Below are 21,404 nucleotides of genomic sequence, written 5' to 3' on the forward strand. Positions count from 1 at the left end.
CAAGCAGACCATGCATCCTCCCAGACAGCATGCCAGAAATATCCCAACCCCCACCCATTCCTTAAAAAAGGAGAAAGCAGAATATAGCCAGTCAGAAAACTGTTCAAGGGTGATGGGCTGGACACGAGTGTTATTCAGGGTAGTGATCTGAAACAATTGATTCTGGAGAAACAGCTCCGCTTCCCACGACCAGTTCCCCGCCAGATACTCCCCAATTCTTCGTGACTCATTCCTGGAATTATTAAAGACAAGAGAAGTAATGCACACATGTTTCTGATAGGAGACACATCCAATCTGGACCAGACGGGTCAACTCATCCACCTGAGTCTGCACATAATCTATCCTCTGATTGGCAGCTATTATGCCAGAAAGGATATGATTGTTGATTTTATTCTGGGTTTCTAATGCATCAGCTGTTTTTGAAACCACGTCATTAATTGTGGTCGCCGTTTGCACCTGATTAGCCATGGCTATCCCAGCCGTGACGGCAGCCGCCGCTGACACTGCTACAGCTGTGACAATGGCTGCAGTAATACCGAAGTCACGTCGTTCACGCAAAAGCGTTGTGATGGGAAATTGGTCCGGGTCAGCTTGGACCGGGAGAGGTACGAAGGTTGGGACCTTCACCATTATAGCCAGCTTTTGGGTGTCATTCCAACATTCAGACAAGTGGCAATTAACTGATCCATTTGTGCAATCCAAGATACCCGAGGAGTCCCGGGTGGAATCAGTAAGCAAAAAGGAAAAAGGAGGGGTCACTCAGACCGCAGCTCCCCCTAGAATGGCATTACTCAATTCTTCTTCTTGATAAATGCGAAGCCATCTCCCCTGGCCCAGTGACTCTGATATGCTACCAGACACATTAAGGAGCCAAGTCCTAGTTAATTGTAGTGTTGCCAGGGCTGAGATGTCCGCTGTGGCTCCTACTTCATTAGAGAGCAGCCATTGATACCAGGACCATCCTGATCCAATAGTAGAATCTTGATTAGACTGGTTATAAAGGTATCTCCTCATAGATAGGGATAGGGAGAACCCATAGGCAACCTGTGTCTTTTCCCAAGTCTTAGCTTGGCAGGCTGTAAATGTAGGTGGAAATGAAAAATCTGGAACACAGTGTGGTGATGCCCTAAAACGAGTGGCATTTTTAGGAGTGGATGCACCTCCCAATGGTACCAGGGACTCCACTCTCATGGCCAAGGTGGTAGCATTGATAGATGTAGCATTACTGGGCCCTCCTGACCCTGAGGTGATCCCCTGAGTCACCTGGGCTAATACTGCACCCAGGGACCCTAACCCAACTTTACTCTGCATCAGGGGATCCATCCAATTGGTCAAGTTTTTGCGTAAAAGCCTTATGCAGGGTCCCTTCTCCTCAAGGGAGAAGCACATAGTCCCATTCAGGGCTATCTTTGTAGCATTAAACAACTCCTGTTTAGCGTCTGAGTTAGGCAGACAGGGTGCCTCCAGATCGCAGAAGGTGGAAAACAGTGTGGGCAATATGGAAGAGTTAGCATGAACAGTCATCGGCATGGGCCAGGCCTTCGTTACCGCCCATAACGTCATTGGACTCGCGTTCAGCAGGGCTGTCTTCATTGTCAGGATCAGCATCCATGTTGTTGGAGCCCTCATCTTCAGTTGTTGGTCTCAGGCTCCTTGTCAGCCGTGTCGGTACCCAATGAGGGACTTCTTGACTCTGTGGGAAAACACAAACAGCTCCCCTGGATCTCACGATGACTGGATCCGGTCCATACCATTTGTTATCCAACACATCTTTCCACATAACAGACACTCCCTTATCTTCGGGGGTCATGTTAGCATGTCTATCAGCCGCTGTTCGGCCTTGACCATCAAAAATTAGAAAATTAAATGTAAAAAGTGCCAAGGCAATTCTATCCCTGGGGGAAGCTGTTTCTGCTATTCCCCCTTTTTGTTTTGTTAGAATATCTTTGAGGCTTCTGTTAGCCCTTTCAACGATCCCCTGGCCTTGGGGATTATATGGTAGGCCAAAAGTATGTTCAACTTGAAGCTGCGTGCAAAAGGAGCGAAAGCCGTGGGAGGAATATACTGGGCCGTTGTCTGTTTTTAAGCGCAGCGGTTTGCCCCAAGCTGCCCAAGCTTCCAGGCAATGAGTCTTTACATGGGTGACCTTTTCCCCCGCCAAAGGGGTGGCATGGATAATGCCTGAACAGGTATCAACAGACACATGCAAATATTTCAGCCTCCCAAATTCAGGGATGTGAGTCACGTCCATCTGCCATAGATCAGTCAGGCGCAGGCCCCGAGGGTTAACCCCTGTGTGGGGAGGGTGAAGAAAAGTCACACAAGAGGAACAGGCCTTCACAATATCTCTTGCATTGCTTCTGGACAGGGCAAATTTTCTACGAAGAGTATTAGCGTGTACATGATAGAGTCTGTGAAACTCTCGAGCAAGCTCCATTGGGTCCGCAGCAACCAAGGCCATAGCTCTGGTTGCCTGATCAGCTCTTGTATTAGCCTCAGACATAGAACAAGGAAGTAGGGTATGGGCTCTAATATGACCAATATAGAATGGATTACTCCTTTGAAGTATGTGTTGCTGAATCTGTATTAGAACATTGGAAACCGGACTTAACTGGCGAATGGAAGCGGCCACCTCGAGAGAGGACACCGCATTAACTACATATTGTGAGTCCGAAAACAAATTAAAGGGCTCAGGAAATTTCTTAAAAACTTCCAATACCACCAAGCATTCTGTAGTCTGAGGGGCATCGGGTTGAAAATTAAATACCACCGGTGACTGATTATCCACCACCATAGCTCCTACTCCTGTTTTTGAGCCATCAGTAAATATGGTTACAGCTCCCAATAAGGGCTTAGGGGAGGTAACTCGTGGAAAGTACACTAAATTCTTTTCCACAAAACTCAAAATTGGATGCTTAGGAAAATGATTATCAATAGTATTAGAAAAGGTGCAAAGCAAAATAGCCCAATTGTCCACAGTGGCGGCCAAGACCTCTACTTGCTCCTTAGTATAGGGTATAATCAGCTTATCAGGCATCTTTGCAAAACAGGTCAAGCAAAATTTTATTCCCATTAAGGCTTGATTAGCCACCAAGTCAGGATAATATCTAAGCGTTTTTGCCCCAATTGAATTACCATGCAGCCACCATAGAGGTCCCTCTTGCCATAAAACTCCTGTTGGAATATTTTTTGTTTTTAATATACAAAGAGAAATTGGCAAAGACGGGTCATGGCGGCATAGCTGTGCCTTGGATATAGCCCCCTCAATCTTGCGTAAAGATTGCATAGCAGCAGGTGTCAACGTCCTTGGGGAGGTAACATCAGGATCACCCTCTAAGATAGAAAATAGGGGCAGTAGCTCTGACCTTGGGACATGTAGATACCCTCGGATCCAATTAATATCTCCTAGTAACTGTTGGAAATCATTAAGGGTCCTTAAGTTTTGGGTACGAATAAGGACCTTTTGTGGTCTGATTGTATCTAGGGAGATAATAGAACCCAGAAACCGTGCTGGTGTAGAGCACTGTACCTTTTCAGGGGCTACAATTAGCCCTTGCTTTTCCAAGGTCTGAACAGTATTTTGAAAAGCTTCCCTAAGTACCTGTTGAGATGAAGCTGTCAACAGAATGTCATCCATGTAATGAATGACCTTTACAGTGGGAAACTGTCTCCTTACAGCCATCAGGGCAGAGTCTACAAATAGCTGACACATAGTAGGACTGTTTGACATCCCCTGGGGGAGGGTTCTCCACTGATAATGAGCATCAGGCTGTTCATGATTTACAGAAGGCAAAGTGAAAGCGAACCTTTCCCTATCCTGGGAACACAGCGGAATGGAAAAGAAGCAATCTTTGATATCTAGTACTATAATTGGCCAATCCTTTGGCAGAGCAGAGAGTAATGGGAGACCCTTTTGGGCTGCCCCCATGACTTGCATCTGACTGTTTACAGCCCGCAAGTCATGTAATAACCTCCATTTTCCTGATGCCTTTTTGATAACAAAGATCGGGGTATTCCATGGTGATACAGAAGGCTCAATGTGACCTAATTGCAATTGTTCCTCAATTAGTTGTTTAGCGGCTTCCAATTTCTCCTGGGAAAGGGGCCACTGGGGGATCCATACAGCCTTATTTGTTGTCCATGGTATGGGTATGGAGCCCATTGTGGAAGCCGATATGTCAGTGGCCCCTAAGAAAAACCCAGTCCTTTGCGGTCTGTCTTACAGACCGGTATTATTGGGTTGGGTATGCCTTGAAGATTTTTTCCCAGGCCTTGAGAAGGAACAGATCCTTGCAACCTCATCATATCTTTGCTTTTATCTGAAAATTCATTAGTCAATCTGAGCTGTAATTGCTGCTGAACATCCCTTCCCCAGAGGTTAATGGGGAGGTCTACTACAAAAGGTTGTATTTTTCCATGCTGATCTTCTATTCTCCAAGTCAGTTCCTTAGAACTGATGCAAGGTGTACGTGCGTACCCTAGCCCCTGTAGGGACTGGCAGGATTGCCGTAAAGGCCATTGCTCAGGCCAGGATTGGGTTCTGATAATGCTTCGATCCGCGCCAGTGTCCACTAAGCCCGAAAAAACTTTTCCTTCAATAGTCAATTCTAAGATCGGTCTGTCATTAAGGGCCATGGACAAACAGGCAAGGTCAACTCCTGTGGACCCCAAGCCCTCATTCCCTCTTACTCTGTCTGCAGAGGGGAATGATTCATGCTTGGAGGGCAAAACTAACAATTGAGCAACCCGGTCACCGGGAGCAACAGAAATTACACCATGAAAAGCTTGACAAAGAATCTTAATCTGCCCCGTATAATCAGGGTCAATAACACCTGGGTGAACTATCAGTCCTTTCATAGTAGATGAGGAGCGCCCCAAAACAATCCCTACATGTCCCTCCTGCAAGGGACCCGACATGTCAGTCTCCATAATTCGAACTCCCATGTCTGGAGTTAATACCATTCCGGAGGTGGCACAGAGGTCCAACCCTGCGGAACCGATGGTGGCTCTCCGTACTGGCGGGTCTGCCTCTGGTGACTCAGAGGTGGGGCTGAAGCCTGAAGCGCCCCGAATATTTTCGGGCCCCGGGGACTGGGGCTCCTCATCCCGTTTTTTGTCTCAGAACTAGAGACTTGTGGGATAGGCTGACCATTAATGTCCTTCACTGAGCGGCATTCATTGGCCCAATGCTTTCCCTTCTTACAGCGAGGGCAAGTGCCTGGCATACGTGGACCAGGCCTTGTAGGCGGTTCGAATGGTCCGCTGCCATTAGGACAATTTCTTTTTAAGTGTCCCATCTGGCCGCACCGAAAGCATCCTTTGTTTTTTGTATCCCGGGCCGATCTAGTGGCTGAAAGCATCGCCTCTGCTAAGCCTGCATTTGTTAAAGGACCTCCAATTTCCCTACAAGCCTTCAACCAAGCATCCAGTCCTTTATGCCTGACTGGTCCTATGGCTCGCTGACATTCTTTAGTGCTTTGTTCAAAAATTATCTGTTGCACAAACGGCAGAGTCACATCTGAATTTCCAAAGATCTTTTCAGAGACCTCAGTCATCCTGGCCACAAAATCTGCGAATGGCTCTGTGGGTCCTTGGACGATCTTAGTCAAACTGCCTGCCACTTCCCCTTTATTGGGTAGGACCTTCCAAGCACGGAAGTAAATATCACTAATTTGCTGGTACACCTCAAGAGGATGATCAACTTGGTTTCCAGCAAACTCCCCTTGTCCCAAAAGCATCTCGGCAGTCCAGTCTGGGTGGCCATTTTGTGCATTAAGCCGAGCCTGAATCTGTGCCTTGTCAGCAGCCAGGGATTTGAATTCCAGGAATTGTCCTCGGGACAGGCATGCCCTAGCAACCTCTGTCCAGTCTGTGGGTGTTAAAACCTGGGTACAGAGTCTGCGCAACAATGCAATGGTATAGTCTGCAGTGGGCCCAAAGTCCCTAGCCGCGGTCACTATGTCTTTCAGCTGTTTATAGGGCACTGGCTCATACCACCTATGATGTGTATCAGCATCCTCAAACACTGGGAAGGCTGAGGCCAAACGAGCCCAAGTGTTATTGCTGATGAAATGATAACCTCCGTCAGGCTTTGCTGCCTGCGCATAAGATGGCAGCGGCGCTGTGGGTGGAGACTCACCCAGCAGCTGCCTAGGCCCTCCTCTGGCCCCGCCTCCAACTGCAGAAACCCGGGGCAGGCGTCTCCGCCCACGCCGCTCCTCCTCGCATCTAGCAACTTCCTCCTCTAAGTCCTCCTCTTCCTGAGGACTCAGCTCGTCGTCCGACAAGTCTAGGTCGGCAAACTCCTCAAGAACCGGATAAAGCCGGTTCCTCTCCTCCATTTTTGTGCCCAAGGGCTCTCTTTGGCCCTTTTCCCTGGGCTTAACTTTTGAATCCTTTTCTTTTTCCTTTTCCTTTTCTTTTTCCTTTTCCTTTTTTCTTTTAGGCCTATCCAAGTCTCCCCCTTTTGATTCCGATTCTGATAAGCTGTCCTGGTGTGCTATTAATGCCTCTCTACCTTTCCTAACAAGATCTGCATTATCACCCCCTCGTAAGCAGTTCCTCACTAGTCGCCATAGCGGCATAGTGCCACGGCCTATTTGGTTTTCATGTTTTGCCTTTTCCAAGTCCCGTCCTAATTTTTTCCATGAGGGCAAGGTGAAATCCCCAGAGACCGCGAACCACGGTGCCTTCTGGTCAATGTCCTTCACGACCTTATCGATTGTGCTCCGAGAAACCTTCAGGCCACACTGTTTAAGCAGCGCCTGCAGGGGAATAACGAGGTCGATGGGACCAGGACCAGCGCCATGAGTGTTGCCCATAATGCGGTCTTATGCACGGGCACCCTACTGGAGAGCCGCTTAAGCTACAGCGGTCTTACTTCCCCCTCAGAGAAAAGCCGTTTTATCTACGACGGACTTACTTTCGATTCTGACTAGGTGTGGTCGCAACAGCAAAGGCACTCTTGACCAGGCTTATGGCAACGCAACCAAAAGCAACACAGGAGCACACAGATCACCATCACCATAAAAACAAGGCAGTACACTCCAGGCTCAACTCCAGCAATCATCATTTTTGGGAGACTTGCTTACCAACGTTGCTGCCCCGCGTGTCGAGTTCTGAATCCTCCTTGGCCCCTCGCCCGGTGACCGAAGGGTGTCCCGGCGTCCCAGGGTTTCGGCACCAGTTGCTGCGAACCCCCCTGGCTAGCAGAGAAGAACAACCACCGAGTCGAGGATCCTTCTCAAATCACGCTTTATTGGAGCCTCTTGGTTGTAGGGAGAGCAAAAGCGAAGGGCCCGGAGCACTAAACGGCAGCCGCTTATATAGGGAGAGCGGACACGGGTCGTGCCTGGATTGGCTACTCGCTCATCTTTCGATGCCCCCGGCCACGGGATTGGCCAAGATTACTGTGCACTACTGCGCATGCGAGAGGTTCCATCTACAGCCTTGCCATATATGGAGTTGTTTACTCGGTGGTGCAGGGGCTCGGTGCCATCTTGTAATGGCGGCTAGCAAATCGGCTCCCTGCACTGAGTGTTTTCTCTTCTGTTTGTTTGTTGCTGTTGTTGTTCTTTGTTTTATCTTGACATTTTTCTTAGACCAAGTGAGCCAATTATTCTGCCTTTGAGACCAGATATTCTCTGTCCCACTTGATCCAGTGTGTTGGTGAGGCTTCCTTCTGATATTTTGATCTTTGATTTTTGAATTTTTAGAGTTTTATTTCATTTTTACTTGTCTTCAGAGATTCTATTTCTTTATTAGATTCTACTTTCATGTCTTGAATTGTTTTCATTATTTCATTAAATGTGTTTTTATGGTCTTCATTCTAGCATTAATTCGGAGTGTCTTTGAGTTCTTCATCATCTTTATTATTGCTATTCCAAATTAATTGTCTTGTGTATCATCTAAGTTGCTTTTCTCAGGGGACATTACTATGGGGATACTCATTTTTGGTATAGTCTTGTTTTGGTTATTCATGATTGTATATTTCAGATGACACCTAGGCATCTGCAGTTAGGTCATCAGTACTGTTTCTTAGTATGAAAATCTTATCTGTATTTTGTTGAGTGTGTTTGAACCTGTTTCCTAATGCCCCATTTTATCAGGTGACCAGCTTTCTGGGGCTTTAGTTTCACTCTCTGGGCAAAACAGTGTTGATGTTTGAGTGCAGTCTCAGCATGAGCCAAGACATGTTTCTAAGCCCAGAAGACCATAAATCCAGAAGACTCTCACAGCCAGTCTTCAGGAGTTTGGGGGGGAAATGCTCAGAACTCCTTTTTAGGCATGGGTTTCTGGTGGAGTTGACAGTTCAAGTCTAGAATCCCTGCATGAAGAGGAGAGGCCAAGAGGTGGTGGAAGATGTTGTTGGTTGTTTTTTTAAAAACTCTTTTACTCTTTGATTCTTTGGAGGGCCTGTCACCCAACTCACAAATAACTTCATATGAAGACTTATTATTACAGCCTTAGCTTGGCTTGATTTTGGCCAGCTTTTCTTAACTTATCCTGACTACCTTTTGCCTTTGGGTTTTTATCTCTCTCTATTTCTATATTAATTTCTTTACTTCTTACTCCATGCTTGCTGTATAACTGGGTGGCTGGCTCCTCAAGTCCTCCTCTCCTCCTTCTTTCACTAAGTCCTTCCCAGATTTCTCCTCTGTTTATTTCCTCTGCCTGCCAGCCCCACCTATTCTTTCTCCTGTCTAGCTGTTGGCCATTCAGCTCTTTATTAGACCAATCAGGTGTTTTAGACAGGCAAAGTACCACAGCTTCACAGAGTTAAACAAATGCAACATAAAAGAATGCAGCACATCTTTGCATCACTAAACAAATGTTCCACAGCATAAATGAATGTAACACATCTTCAACTAATATTCTACAACAGGAAGACACACACAGAACACGTTTGGTCCTCTGACAAGATAGAGGGGTTAATGAAGTTTCAGGTACACATCTTGTGAGCCTTTTTGGAGAGGGGTAGTACTCAGGTCTTGGGAATGGTTGGAGCTGAGAGTGTGACTCCATTGTCTTGATAGAGAAGAAGCCAAGTGTGGGCAGCAGGGAAGGTGGAGTTTGCATGGCATGGGTTCAATTGGTGAAAGGAGTCTAGATTCCCTGCCTAAAGGTGGGACAGGATAAGGGTGCTGAGCAGGGGTGGATGGGGAGTTATCAGCATGAGTTAGGCCTTCCTACCTGAAAACACAGTACCAGAAAGAGCTTAAGGCAGGCATGAAGCCTGTGTCACTAGGGCAGGTCATGAGGATGCACGGAATACTGTTGTGGGGTCTGGTACTCCTCCTAGAGAGGGTGAGTCCACAGGCTGCAGGGATGAGTGGAATTAGTGGCATGGGCCTAGTGTTTGCCTAGAGAAAGGGTCAAGTATGGATAGCAGGGATGGATGAAATAGAGAACAGGATAGGCTTGGTGGTGGAGTCTGGACTGCCTGTCTAGGAATGGGGGCTAAGGACTTTTAGTGTGGGCTAGATAGGGTTGGTGGTGTGAGGGAATACCAGAAGGGTCACAAAAAGGGAGGCACACATGAGACATGTGTTCCTTTGATGTGGGAGAGTCTTCTGTTTGTGTTGATTTCATTGGTTAATAAAGAAACTGCCTTGGCCCATTTGATAGGCCAGCCCTTAGGTGGGTGGAGTAGACAGAACAGGAAGAAGGAAGTGAGGCGCCATGCCTCTCCTCTCTGAGACGGACACAGGTTAAGATCTCTCCTGGTAAGCCACCCCTCGTGGTGCTACACAGATTACTAAATATGGGTTAAAGCAAGATGTGAGAATTAGTTAATAAGAGGTTGAAACTAATGGGCCAGGCAGTGTTTAAATGAATACAGTTTGTGTGTTGTTATTTCAGGGCATAAGCTAGCCAGGCGGCCGGGAGCCGGGTGGGATGAAAAACAGGCCTGCCCGCAGCTCCTCCTACATTCCTTGGGCAGGTGTCAAGGGAAGAATAATGTTTCAAGAATTAAAGGCTGGCAGACCCAGAAAGACAAATATCATATGTACTCACTCATAAGTGGATTTAGACATAAAGCAAAGAAAACAAGCCTACAATTCACAATCCCAGAGAACATAGACAACAAAGAGGACCCTAAGAGAGACATACATGATCTAATCTACATGGGAAGTAGAAAAAAACCAAGATCTCCTGAGTAAATTGGGAGCATGGGAACCATGGAAAAGGGTTGAGGGGAAGGAGGGGGGAAGGGAGGGGAGCAGAGAAAAATGTATAGCTCAATAAATTCAATAAAAGAAACTTAAAAAGATAAAAAAGAATTAGAAGTTGGATATTTTCTAAGGCCATTGTAATCAGAGAACTTAAAAGGTGTAAGGACTGTGGAACCTATTTAAAGTGAGCCTCAAACCTGGTTTGCCTAGCAGTACCTTGTGTAAAATGTGTTTTAATTGTGTCTTCCTACCCCACAATACTTCTGTACACAGCAGTGTGATATATCATTGGGTGCTGAGTGGCAGTAATGGTCAGCACTGGTTTGACTGATCCCTTAGGTCAGTACTAAAGGAAACACCTTTAGAGACACAGGTTGAAGCAAGATGGCTCCGTAGGATTGGCATCTGAGGTCTCAGTGCCATGAGATTTCCTTCTTACTATTAATATTCCACTGAATTGATAGCATGATTTATCCTTACAAATCAACAGAGACAACCCATTTATTAATTTTAGTGATGTAGGAGGACCATTGATCTGTAAGGTTGTGAAGAAAACTCAAGGAAGAACTTTTCCTCCTATAAATGGGACCAGGGAATGTTCCACAGTTGAGCCCTGTGCCTGCTCTGGGGAGGATTGCCTTACAGTGCATAGGACCATCTAAGAGCATTGTCCTCTGTCACTGATATCAGCCAGGTAGAGTTCCTTCTGAGTCTGCGCCTCTCACGCTCCTGCTCCTGAGGCTCTATCTCACTGGTCAAACCCCAAGTCAGCGAGAGGTTCCCAGTGTCTCATGGGAGCACAACACCACCCGCCATTACCAGCACACTCAGGAGTGCAGGGGTAAGCCTGCAGATAGGGTCTGCTTGTCAGGACAGTGTGCAGAGCAGCCTTAGTGGGTGACCTCTAAAGTTGTGTGGCAGTATATAAGTTGCACACAGTGGATTTGTTATGAAATATCATTTTTCTATTTTCAGTTAATATTCAAGATGTGGTATTACAAGAGAATTTGGAAAAAGAAGATCAAATTCTGGTTTCCTTGGCAGGTTTAAAACAGGTATGTGTGCTTCTCTGATACTACATGTGTGTTCCGCAGTTGAGCCCTGTGCCTGCTCTGGGGAGGATTGCTTTACAGTGCATAGGACCATCTAAGAGCACTGTCCTCTGTCACTGATATCAGCCAGGTAGAGTTCCTTCTGAGTCTGCGCCTCTCACGCTCCTGCTCCTGAGGGCTCTATCTCACTGGCTTGTAGTTCTCCATTCCCCTATCACCTGCCCCCTACTTCCTCTTCCTACAAGACCCACTGCATTTACACCTTACCTCAACATCAGCTTTGATCATTTGTCTACAAATCCATGGATGCTGTTGGAAGCACAGACCATAATCACTACTTTCAAGTGGGCCCTCAAGAACCCAGTTTACCTGACCTTAGTAGGTCTCGGCAGGATTCAGTATCAATGAAAAGGAGCATGCTACTATCTGAACAGGCAGTGGGAGTGGAACCACTTCCTGGCTGGGCAACAGTACCTGTTTCTGAACATGATCAGACTTTAACCAGCCATTACTAAGTCCATAAATTTGAAATAGTTGGATTTTTACCAGTGATTCATTTCTTATAGTACAATGGTAACAATCATCCTTCAATATTCTCCATCCATGGGGTATATCTCAAGACCTTCCATGCATGCCTAACATCACAGGTTTGGCTGCATCATGAAAATACTGTATTTTCCCTACACATACTGACCTAAACTAAGGTTTAGCAATTAGACACGGTGAGGGATTAATAACAGCAACTAAGAATAGAGCGACTATAACAACACAGTCTACTAAGGCTTGGTGTGTATTTTCTCTTCTTTGATAATGTAAAAGATGAAGTAGGGTAAGGGGAATGGGCTACCATGTGAAATGGGGCGGGGTGTGTACTGTGCTGTAATACGTGGCTACTGTGTGAAGCAGGGCAAGGTGTGTACTGTGCTGTAACACGTGACTACTGTGTGAAGTAGGGCGGGGTGTGTACTGTGCTGTAACACGTGACTACTGTGTGAAATGGGGCGGTGTGTGTACTGTGCTGTGACACGTGGCTACTGTGTGAAGTAGGGCAGGGTATGTACTGTGCTGTGACACGTGGCTACTGTGTGAAGTGGGGCGGGGTGTGTACTGTGCTGTGACACGTGGCTACTGTGTGAAGTACTGTGATGCAGCACAGCTGTGAGGAGCAGGACAGCAGAGTACATGCAGTGGGCGATCTGGACGAAGGTTTGATTCCCATCCTAGCGCTTCTGCAGGTTGTCTTGCTAGACAAGGTGAGATATTTCAGCATACTGCTCAGAAAAACAGACAGCTTAAAATTTAGGACCTATTCTTTCTCGAAGTTCAGTGACTAGCAGTAACTAGAACTACAAAGTAAGGAATTACTGTAGGAAAAACAAGTCAGTGACAGGTCTGCTCCAAATGTATGTGATACTTAGCTACATTTAGCTACAAGCTCATTTATCTTTTTGATATTTTCTTCCCCCTTTGAAAATAGATCAAAGACATTCTGAAAGGCTCCCTGCGTTTCAACCAGAGCCAGCTGGAGGCTGAGGAGAATGAACAGATCACCATCGCCGACGATCACTACTGCTCCAGTGGCCAGGACCAGAGCCACCAAGTTCCGAGGGCCACCAAGCAGGTACAGGAATTTTGATGAGTACTGAGGAGAATGGCTTTCACGAAGTTAACCTAAGTTCTCCAAAGTTATAAATAAGGCCAATCCTACCAAAGCTCTTCAGGCTACTGGATGTGAAGTCCAGCCTGAACCCTAAGCACTGTCATGCTCTCTAGAGCTAGAGGTGACACTGTTCCTAGTGGTGACGAGACCAATGTCTCTGAGATGCAGTGAGGAATCTATGGGCTCCCAGCTGTCTCTCTAGTCCACTAGCACTGGAAGGACTCTGTAAACTGTCTCAGTGCTGCCTGCAGTGAATTCCTCTTGATGAGATCCCATTTTGCCGAAATCATTCCCCTAACTTCTTGAGGAATAACTCATTAGTGAACAGCTCCTAAGACAAAAGTCAGCAAATGTCCTCTGTGCAAGCAGAGAACATCCTGTTGAATTTACTGCTCTTGCTGTTTGTTTGGGTTTTATTTTTATTTTTTAACAACTCCTTAAACCCGTGAAGCACTCTAAGGTTGAGAGCCGTATCTGCCCATTTTTCCTGTCAGGTACCAGCACCCTCTGTGGGTCATTCCATCAGGATGTTCTGGCTAGAGTGATCTTAGGCCTTTCTTGTGTGCTCAGTCTACCTGCTTATGAGTAACAGAAGAGAAAAGGTGCAAAGACTGGCTAGTCAGGAGCCCTGTGTCCCTGTGGTAAACCTGTAGCTCCTCCAAGGGCCTCACTGTGCATTGGTAACCAACAAAAAAGTTGTTCATGCCCAAGTTATATTTAATTTTTAAATTTTATTATTTATTTATTTTGTAACATACATATGAAGACCAAAAGCCTTATAGAGTTGGTCCTCTCCTACTGTGTGATTCCAAGCAATCAAATTCTGACTTGCTGGTAGGCACCTTTGCCCACTGAGCCATCCTGATGACTCCCTGCAGCCTGTCTTCTAAAGCTTTAATGATTTTGTACAATTGCTTGAGACAGGGCTTCACTGTATAGCATAGGCTAGCCACAAACACTAGGTCCTTCTGCCTCAGACTCCCAAGGTCTGGGATGGTAGGTGTGTGCTAGGCCCTAGTATCCCAGTGACTTCTCTGAAAAGTCAGCTTAGGAAGTTCATTCTTAAGAGAGGAACTAGAGAAAAATTCCTGCATTGGAATGGGAATTGCTTTTCAGTTTTCTGGGTCTTCCTCCAGATGGCAGAGCTCCAGGTGACCTGTAAAGTTGTTGGAAAGGGTCACAGAGCTGTGTGAGTGCATTTTTACCCCATAAATGCAACATTAGCATTTTAATTTGATAAGTTTCTCCAAATTTCCCTTCCCTACATAGATATAGGTAAACTTTGGTGCACATAGACTCACCAACTATTTTTAATTTGCAGTTTTAAAATTAAAATGATTTTCTAGTTGACTGTATAAAAATACTACAGGACAAAAATTTTTGAGAGACACTAACCATATTTGAAATGTTCAGCTGCATAAGACAGGGACAGGCTTTGCTGACTTTCCTAGTTATAAGAACTTGTAGGAAAACTAAGTGTGTTGGCCCTGTGGGAAGTACAAAGCCAATAACAACAAAGATACTCCTGTGTCAGCTCTTACTTTGCTGGAACGTTCTCTGGGAGCCACTGTGGTGCTGAGAGCTGGTCCTGCATGGTCTTGTACCCAACTTCAGGTCTGACGTAAGTTAGTGCATTTTCAGGGAGTGTTCATGGGACTGCTGGCCCTTATGGAGCAGCACCGTGAGCTCGGTTCCATGAGCCCTGGAAACCTGGCATTCATCCTTCCTGAAAAGGAATTGCTCTAGGAACGTGGCACTCGGGAACGGGTGGCTGAAACGTTTGAGCCCACTTCACAGGTTAGAGACTCCAGAAATGCCCCGTTTCTCTTTTCCTGCCACCTCTGTTATGTCGCACTCTATCCTAGACAGGGTGCCTCGCTAGCAGTCAGCACACAGCGCATGGCTCAACCTTGAGTAGACATGCATTTTCTTCCATAGCTGCATCTGAGATCAACCCAGCCTTGCACTAAGGAGCCCATGCCCTGTCTTTGTCTTCTGCAAGAAGACACTAACAGGAGTCAGACTTGTTCTCTGGACGCCCTTTAAGGGAGCTGTCTCTGTCTCAGGGCAGAGGATGCAGGTGTAGTCAGTGGGCAGTGCATGCTAAGGTAAGGTGTTTCCTCACCTGGTACTAGACAGTCTTGGCAAGATTATAGCTTTGTTTGCTAACTTTACCTTTTCCATACCAGGCCACACTATATAGCCCAAGGTACTTTCCAAGTCCTCGGATTAAAAGTATGACCCAACACACCCAGCTAACCCCAGACTTTTACGTGTGTCCATAGATATTAGTGTCTGTCGACTAAAATGATAAAAATCCACTTAAAATTTTTGTAAAGGGGAAAATAATTGTGGACTAAATCAGTGCTATGTGTTTTTCCACTGCCCTTTACTTTTCTTGATTTTCCTATTTATTTTTCTCGATTTACTATTTATTGCTGGTACCTACCAGCACCACCATCACTCCAGGAGACCCACAAATGTGCACCCAAGATTAGCAAGCTGTGAGACAAGAAAACACTCCAGACGTGGTATCTCACGTTGCACAGCCAGCTTCATGAGCCTGCACGTGCCGCCTCACCCTGTTTCATAGATGTGAAATATAAAATTACAAGGGGCTCACAGGAGGCTGGTATCAGAGTGGCATCTATGGCCTGGTAGCTGGCTCCTGGGCCTGACCCTCCTACAGTATGGACGCTGCATTTCCTTGCAGTTTTTCAAACAGTAGCTTGAATTCCATCTCCTGGGTAGCAAGTGTTTGCTTTCAGAGGGCTCACAGGCAGTGCCTCTCTCACCGGCAGCACATGTCTGCCGGAGCAACCAGGTGTCTTCCTAAATGGGGTACAGGGTGAGGTAACCCCTAATGGCCACCTTGCTCGCTGGCCTTTGTACAAGGTTGTCCTGCCTGCTGTCACCATCCTTTCCCTCTGGTTTTACTTCACAGGCCCCTTCAGAGATGCCAGGGTGTTCAGGTGGACGGACCTCCGATGACTTCATTCTGGTTAACAAAGAAGATGAGGGGTGCAGTGCCAGGGGGGCCTTCTCAGGTCAGTCCCAGCCGCTTCTCACCCTCAGAAGCACATCTGGGAAGAGCAGAGCAGCCTGCTCCCCACTGGTATTCTCAGACCCCTTGATGGGCCCAGCATCAGCCTCCTCCAGCAACCCCAGCTCCAGCCCTGATGACGACAGCAGCAGAGACTCTGGCTTTACCATCGTCAGCCCCCTGGACATCTGAACACAGGGACCCGACTTGTGGAGACCCTGCTGCTGAACTAATGTTTTTTCCCAGCATGCATTTTGGCACTGGCACAACCCACCCTTTAACAAGAGGTTTCCTCTTTCCATGCCCTATGTTCACCAGAAGTGCAGGTAGAGCTTTCCACCTGACCCCATGACCCTTGCTCTGAGTTAGGGCAAAGTCAGGCACCCAGCTCTGTGCCCACTGTCAGACAGACCACAGTTGCGCCACCGTCTTCCATCCTCCTCCCCAGCACCTAGCTGGAAGAGCTGCTTTCAGGACTTCCTGTTATCAAGGCTTCGGCCACAGGAAACTTGTTAATACTGTGTGGTGATCTGGCAGGCAGCCTCCCTCCTGCTGCACTCAGAGTGAACTGTAGAAGCAGGGTCTCAGATTAGGACTCAGATTTTGCTTTGACTCAAGTACATTTCCAGGCCCTGGGCTGAATAAACTTCAGCCTCTTCTGTTCTCCCTGAACTGCATTTCACCTTCTAGAATCTCCACAGGCATGAAGCATGAGGCAGCTGTAAGCTACTGTGGCCTGTTACAATGAGGAGCACAAAGGAAAACCACATTTCCACCACCCAGAGCCAAACCCCCACTGGGAATTAGATTTGGAGTCCCTTCTGTGGGAGCAGGCTTCCTAAAACACATTCCAGGTGCCAGAAGAGTACAGGGCCCCTACTCAGCTGTAAACTGAGGTGCTGCTTCAAGGATGGTTCTGCATGCCCTGTGCCCCTGCCTGGGCTGCCACAGGTGTGCCGCCTCCTCTGCTGGCAGAGCACAGAGCTGTGCCGGGCACTCTTTCCTGCAAGGAGAAGGGCTTTCTGTTCCCAAGCAGGCACTCTGCTGGGGACAGTGGGGACTGTTGGCAGATGCAGCACCTGCTACACTTGCCTTGTGTCTCTCTCCGCAGAGGGCAGCAGAGCCTCTGGGCAGTGTCCCCCTCCTTCACAGCACTGCCTTTCTCTGCAGACGTAAGTCTGATGCTCCTCCATCTTGGAAAACAGGGACACTAAAGTCAGCTCCTGTGAGGACTTCTCCTTAGCTGTACTAGATGGCAGGGCTGTTGGCTGCCATGGTGCCTGATGAGCTCTGCCCCTGCCTCGGACTAGTCCTCTCAGCACTCGAAGGAGGCTAGTTCCATGTCCCATGAAGACATAAGAACCAGGGCCACCACATGGTGGGCATCCATCCTCCGAGGGAGGGTTGCCATTAGCCACTTCACAGAGGCATCAGTACCCTTAGACCTAAGGAAGTATTTACTCACCCCTCCAGGCCTGGTACAGTGCTGGCCATGTCTGTCCCAGCTGAGACACTGTTCCCAACATTCTCTTTGCTTTGAGAAGAAGGGTCATAGCTGAGTGTTATTGTCTATCCACAGAGCCAAGAAGGTGACAGGCTGATTCCCTACCATTTAAATGGGCATTTCACAGTCTTTAACCTACCTGCCCTGCCCGTGCCCCCCATCCTGTGCTGTGTGAGTGCCCTGTGAGAGCTCCTGGGTTCACACTGAGGTGTTTCTGTGGTCCCCAGTTAGCCCGCTTTTCTGCTTGGAAGAGGCAGGAAGGAGTGGAGAGTGCTGTGTACTAGGTGACTTCACTCTTCCTGTTGAACATTGCTTCCCTTTCTGTCCCCAACATTGCTGGTGCAAAATGTGTTCCTTCCCTGTACGTTATCAGGTACTCTGTCTAACTGCACATATTGAACTTTTTTCCTTAGCCACATGGTAATCATCAGTTCTGATCGCTCACATTTTGATTGTAGCAGCTAAATACAGTTTTATATATACTCCAAGCTTAGATTACGCCCCATTGTCATTTACTTTTTAAAACATGTCTCTGTGTTTCGTGCAACCCTTTCTGATCAGATTGGAATTGTGAGTTAAAACATTCCTGTGTGTTAAAGAGGGTCACAGACTTGCCTTGTCTTATGGGTTTGCTGTGGTCATGGGGCCTTCCTGGTTTATTTCGTCCAAGATGACCTGCTGTTCTGCGCTAACTGCAGCTTGAAAAGAAAAGAAATGACCACAGCACCACATAAGTATAGCTCTAGAGCACAGCCTACTCCTGTGGGGTTGGCTGTGCTGGACAAGCGTGCAGGTGCTGCCTTTAGTGGCAGGAGAGCTGAACAAGTGAAAAGAATCCCCTAGCCATACCTGCCAGTGTTGATGCAGGTTGCTGTTTGTTTTGTGAAAGCTCTCCCAGTGGCCACTCAAGGACAAAGTGGGGAGTACCCATGGCCCTGTGTCAGCCAGTTCCATCTTTCCCCAGGACACAATCCTGGCCTTTATCCAGAGTGGGAGCTACTAAGTCATGGGAGCCTGGAGAAGAGGCTGAATACACACAGAGCTATCAAGCCAGGCCTCTTCACTGATCAGATGCCTTCCTCCATGCTAGGCAAAACGTTTTTCTGGTAAGAAATAGCAAGTTCATATACCCAATCTCGTGACCATATTGGGGTAGAAGTTGTAGTGCCGTTCATGAGGCTCCATTATCTGCTTAATGGCGTCCTCATGAACCTCGGTGCTGGAACTCAGGCTCATGTAGGAAATGATGCCTCCTTTGGGAGAGAGACCCCATTCTTCCAAGAACCTAGCTCTGAGGTCAGGCAAGCACAGAAGCACCTGGCCATGTGGGGCTGGTGCTGTCCATGGCTTGGCCTCACCTGCTTTTCCTTCCTTTGTAACATGGGCAACCTTCACAGCCTCCTGAGACTGCTTCCTTACCTGCACGATATCACCAATACTGTCTACCCTTGTCAGCTCAGCTAGGTGAAGACATTGGAAGAACAGGTGTGAAGTGAGTGGCAGAGCCATTGGGGGGGGGGATTGTGGTTCCGGAAGTGCCACTCCCATTGATAGTGTGGGCTACAGAGGCCTCTTGATGTGGGGTCCCACCCTGAGGCAGCCCTGCCAGCCACTTCCAATATAGCTTATCCTTCCCTCCGCATGGCAGTCTCCTGCAGCACAGGGTTTGCCACAGGGTAGGAATGGGGGGGGGGTGGTCAGAGCATTTTACATCTTAAATGACACATAGGGAGAACGAGGGGGACACCTGTAGTTTAGATGAAGCCCAGGACCAGCAAGTGAGCAGTCATTTAGCCTGTGCTCAGGCAGCTTCAGGGTCCCAGCCAGTGATGAAAGCGTGACCCAGGAGCCACAAGGCATCACAGGCACAGGGACTAGCTCACTGGACCTTTGGGGCCTTCTCCAGACCAGTAATAGCCACACGTGTGCCAGAAGTGCCTCACCCCTGTCTCCAACTGTCCTTCTCCCTAGTTCAGCTCTCTGCCTTAGGACTTCTCTTAGAGGGTCTGCTGTTTGAGCCCCACTTCTACCTTGGGGACACCCTAGGCCAGTACTGGCTGTTTCCCTTTGGGTTGGGCTTGTTTTGCTGGTTCCTTCCCATTGAGCCTCCTCCTGCAACTCCATTCTTCCCGTTTCCAAACTACAGGCTGAGCCTGGTTTAAAGGGAGTGGCAAAGGGAGGAAGATACTGCTAGGTAAAGCTATCAGGCAGCCCTGGGGCAAGGCAGGGTAAAGCTATCAGGCAGCCCTGGGGCAAGGCTGGGTTGCCCCTGCTCCTGACGTAGGAACCAGCCAAAGCCAGGGCAGCCCCTCTACGTGTGAGTTTTGGAATCCAGGTCTACCCATTTGCCAGTTGGTCCTTATGGAGTTGGTTCTAGCACTCCAAAAAGTGGACACTTTGACTGGAAGCCAGCCTCTGAACTCTAAACACATCTGTTGTAAGACAGGTGGGAAGAGGCAACATTTCTACACTGGGGGAGGAGGCTCCCTCTACACCTGCTCACTTTTATCTACAGAGATACAACTGGATTATCTCAAAGAGGGAGACTGCCTGTGTGCTAAAGGCACAACAGCTCCTTAAATTCCAGAAAGGGCAAGAGGGCCATGCCTGCATTAGGAGAAGCTTCCATCCAGCCTGGGAGGAGAGTCTGTGGTGAGCAGTGGGCACACCTTCCTGCTAGGAAATGCTAGGCACTAGTTGCATGGTAGTTTCACAGTGGCTGCAGAGGTTGTATCCCCCCATCCCAGGCACTTGATATGAGGGGTAACTTCACTCTTTGACACTTTGGTGCACACTCAGAGCCCCAATGACCATAGGAAGCCAGTGTCAGAATTTTGACTGTAGTTAAGAAAATGAGGGGAACTAGTGGTAGTACTGCACGCCATTAATCCCAGCACTCTGGAGGCGGAGGCAGGTGGATCTCTGTGAATTCGAGGCCAGCCTAGTCTCCAAAGCAAGTTCCAGAACAGCCAGGGTTGTCACATACAGAAAGCCTGTCTCCCCCACCCCAAAAAAAGGAAAGAAAGAAAATAATAAAAAATGAAGGGATGGGGCTGCAATGGGTGCCTCTTCCTACCAAAGAATTATAACCAATTAAGCCCACCATGCAGAGACTGTCATTCACCTCGACCTTCCCACAGTACCCTTGACTCTCAACATGACATAACGAGTTCCTGCATTCTTGTTCCTACCCCTGATCCACAGCTACTCAGCTGCCAAAGCCAGGTCCTGCTGTCTAGTTCATAGCCTCCCCGTCCTCCAATTAGCCATTGTAAATAAGGCCTTGTCCCTATCCATTACATGTGCCTTACTCCTCCGAGTCTCCAGCTCACCTTCCTCTAAAGCAGAGGCAACCTGGTCTTTACCCCAGTATGTTCCCACCCCAGCCTGTTCTATCCACCCACACAGCATCCTGAGATAGCACCCTCTGGTGAGGCACGTCCTGACGGAATGCGTATTGCTGACATAGACTCTGCAGGTCAAGAACTCCAAGGCCTCAGTCCCACTCAAGTGGCCAAGTCTTACCTCGGTGAGGCTCCAAAGCCTTCCTCTGAGTCCCAGTATGAGTGATTATGTTTGGTTGGCCAGTGTGTGCAAAGATGATTATAGCCCAAGACTGCTTACCTACAGAGACCTCCATTAGAGATTGCATAACCTCTCTCTCTGTGCTGTGCCTAATAAACATGCAGCTGCCGGGTGGGGCAGTCCCCTCCCAACTTTACCATGTCTGTGTGTGTCCTTTCTTCGTTCCCTAATTTCCCCTAGTCAGAGTTCCAGGACCGAAGTCACACAAAGCATGGCAGACTGTAGAGCCAAGGTGTACCGCCAGGCCTTCCCTGGTCACATCCCAGGCAAACTAACTGGTGGGGGTGGTTTTAAGATTTGGGGAAGGGTAATTATACAGTAGTGAGTAGCTTTCAACCATGCCCAAACTAGCGGGACTTCCAGAGCTCCTGTCCTGAGGCCAGTG

At 47.9% G+C, this 21,404-nt stretch overlaps 1 protein-coding gene across 4 annotated transcripts in view; it reads left to right on the plus strand.

Annotated features, from left to right (window-relative positions):
* Nucleotides 1-21,155, plus strand: part of Tbc1d5 (TBC1 domain family member 5) — a 466,882-nt gene extending 445,727 nt beyond the window's left edge. For all 4 annotated transcript variants that reach the window (XM_038341979.1, XM_038341980.1, XM_038341981.1 and 1 more), the window contains 3 exons: nt 11,151-11,230; nt 12,705-12,848; nt 15,832-21,155. In XM_038341979.1, coding sequence (XP_038197907.1) covers nt 11,151-11,230; nt 12,705-12,848; nt 15,832-16,122 — 515 coding nt within the window. In that variant the 3' untranslated portion in view covers nt 16,123-21,155. The remainder of the gene's footprint in view (nt 1-11,150; nt 11,231-12,704; nt 12,849-15,831) is intronic.
* The last annotated feature ends 249 nt before the right edge of the window (nt 21,156-21,404 follow it).

This window comes from Arvicola amphibius, chromosome 9, assembly GCF_903992535.2.
Source record: "Arvicola amphibius chromosome 9, mArvAmp1.2, whole genome shotgun sequence".
In the NCBI taxonomy this organism is placed as follows: domain Eukaryota; kingdom Metazoa; phylum Chordata; class Mammalia; order Rodentia; family Cricetidae; genus Arvicola; species Arvicola amphibius.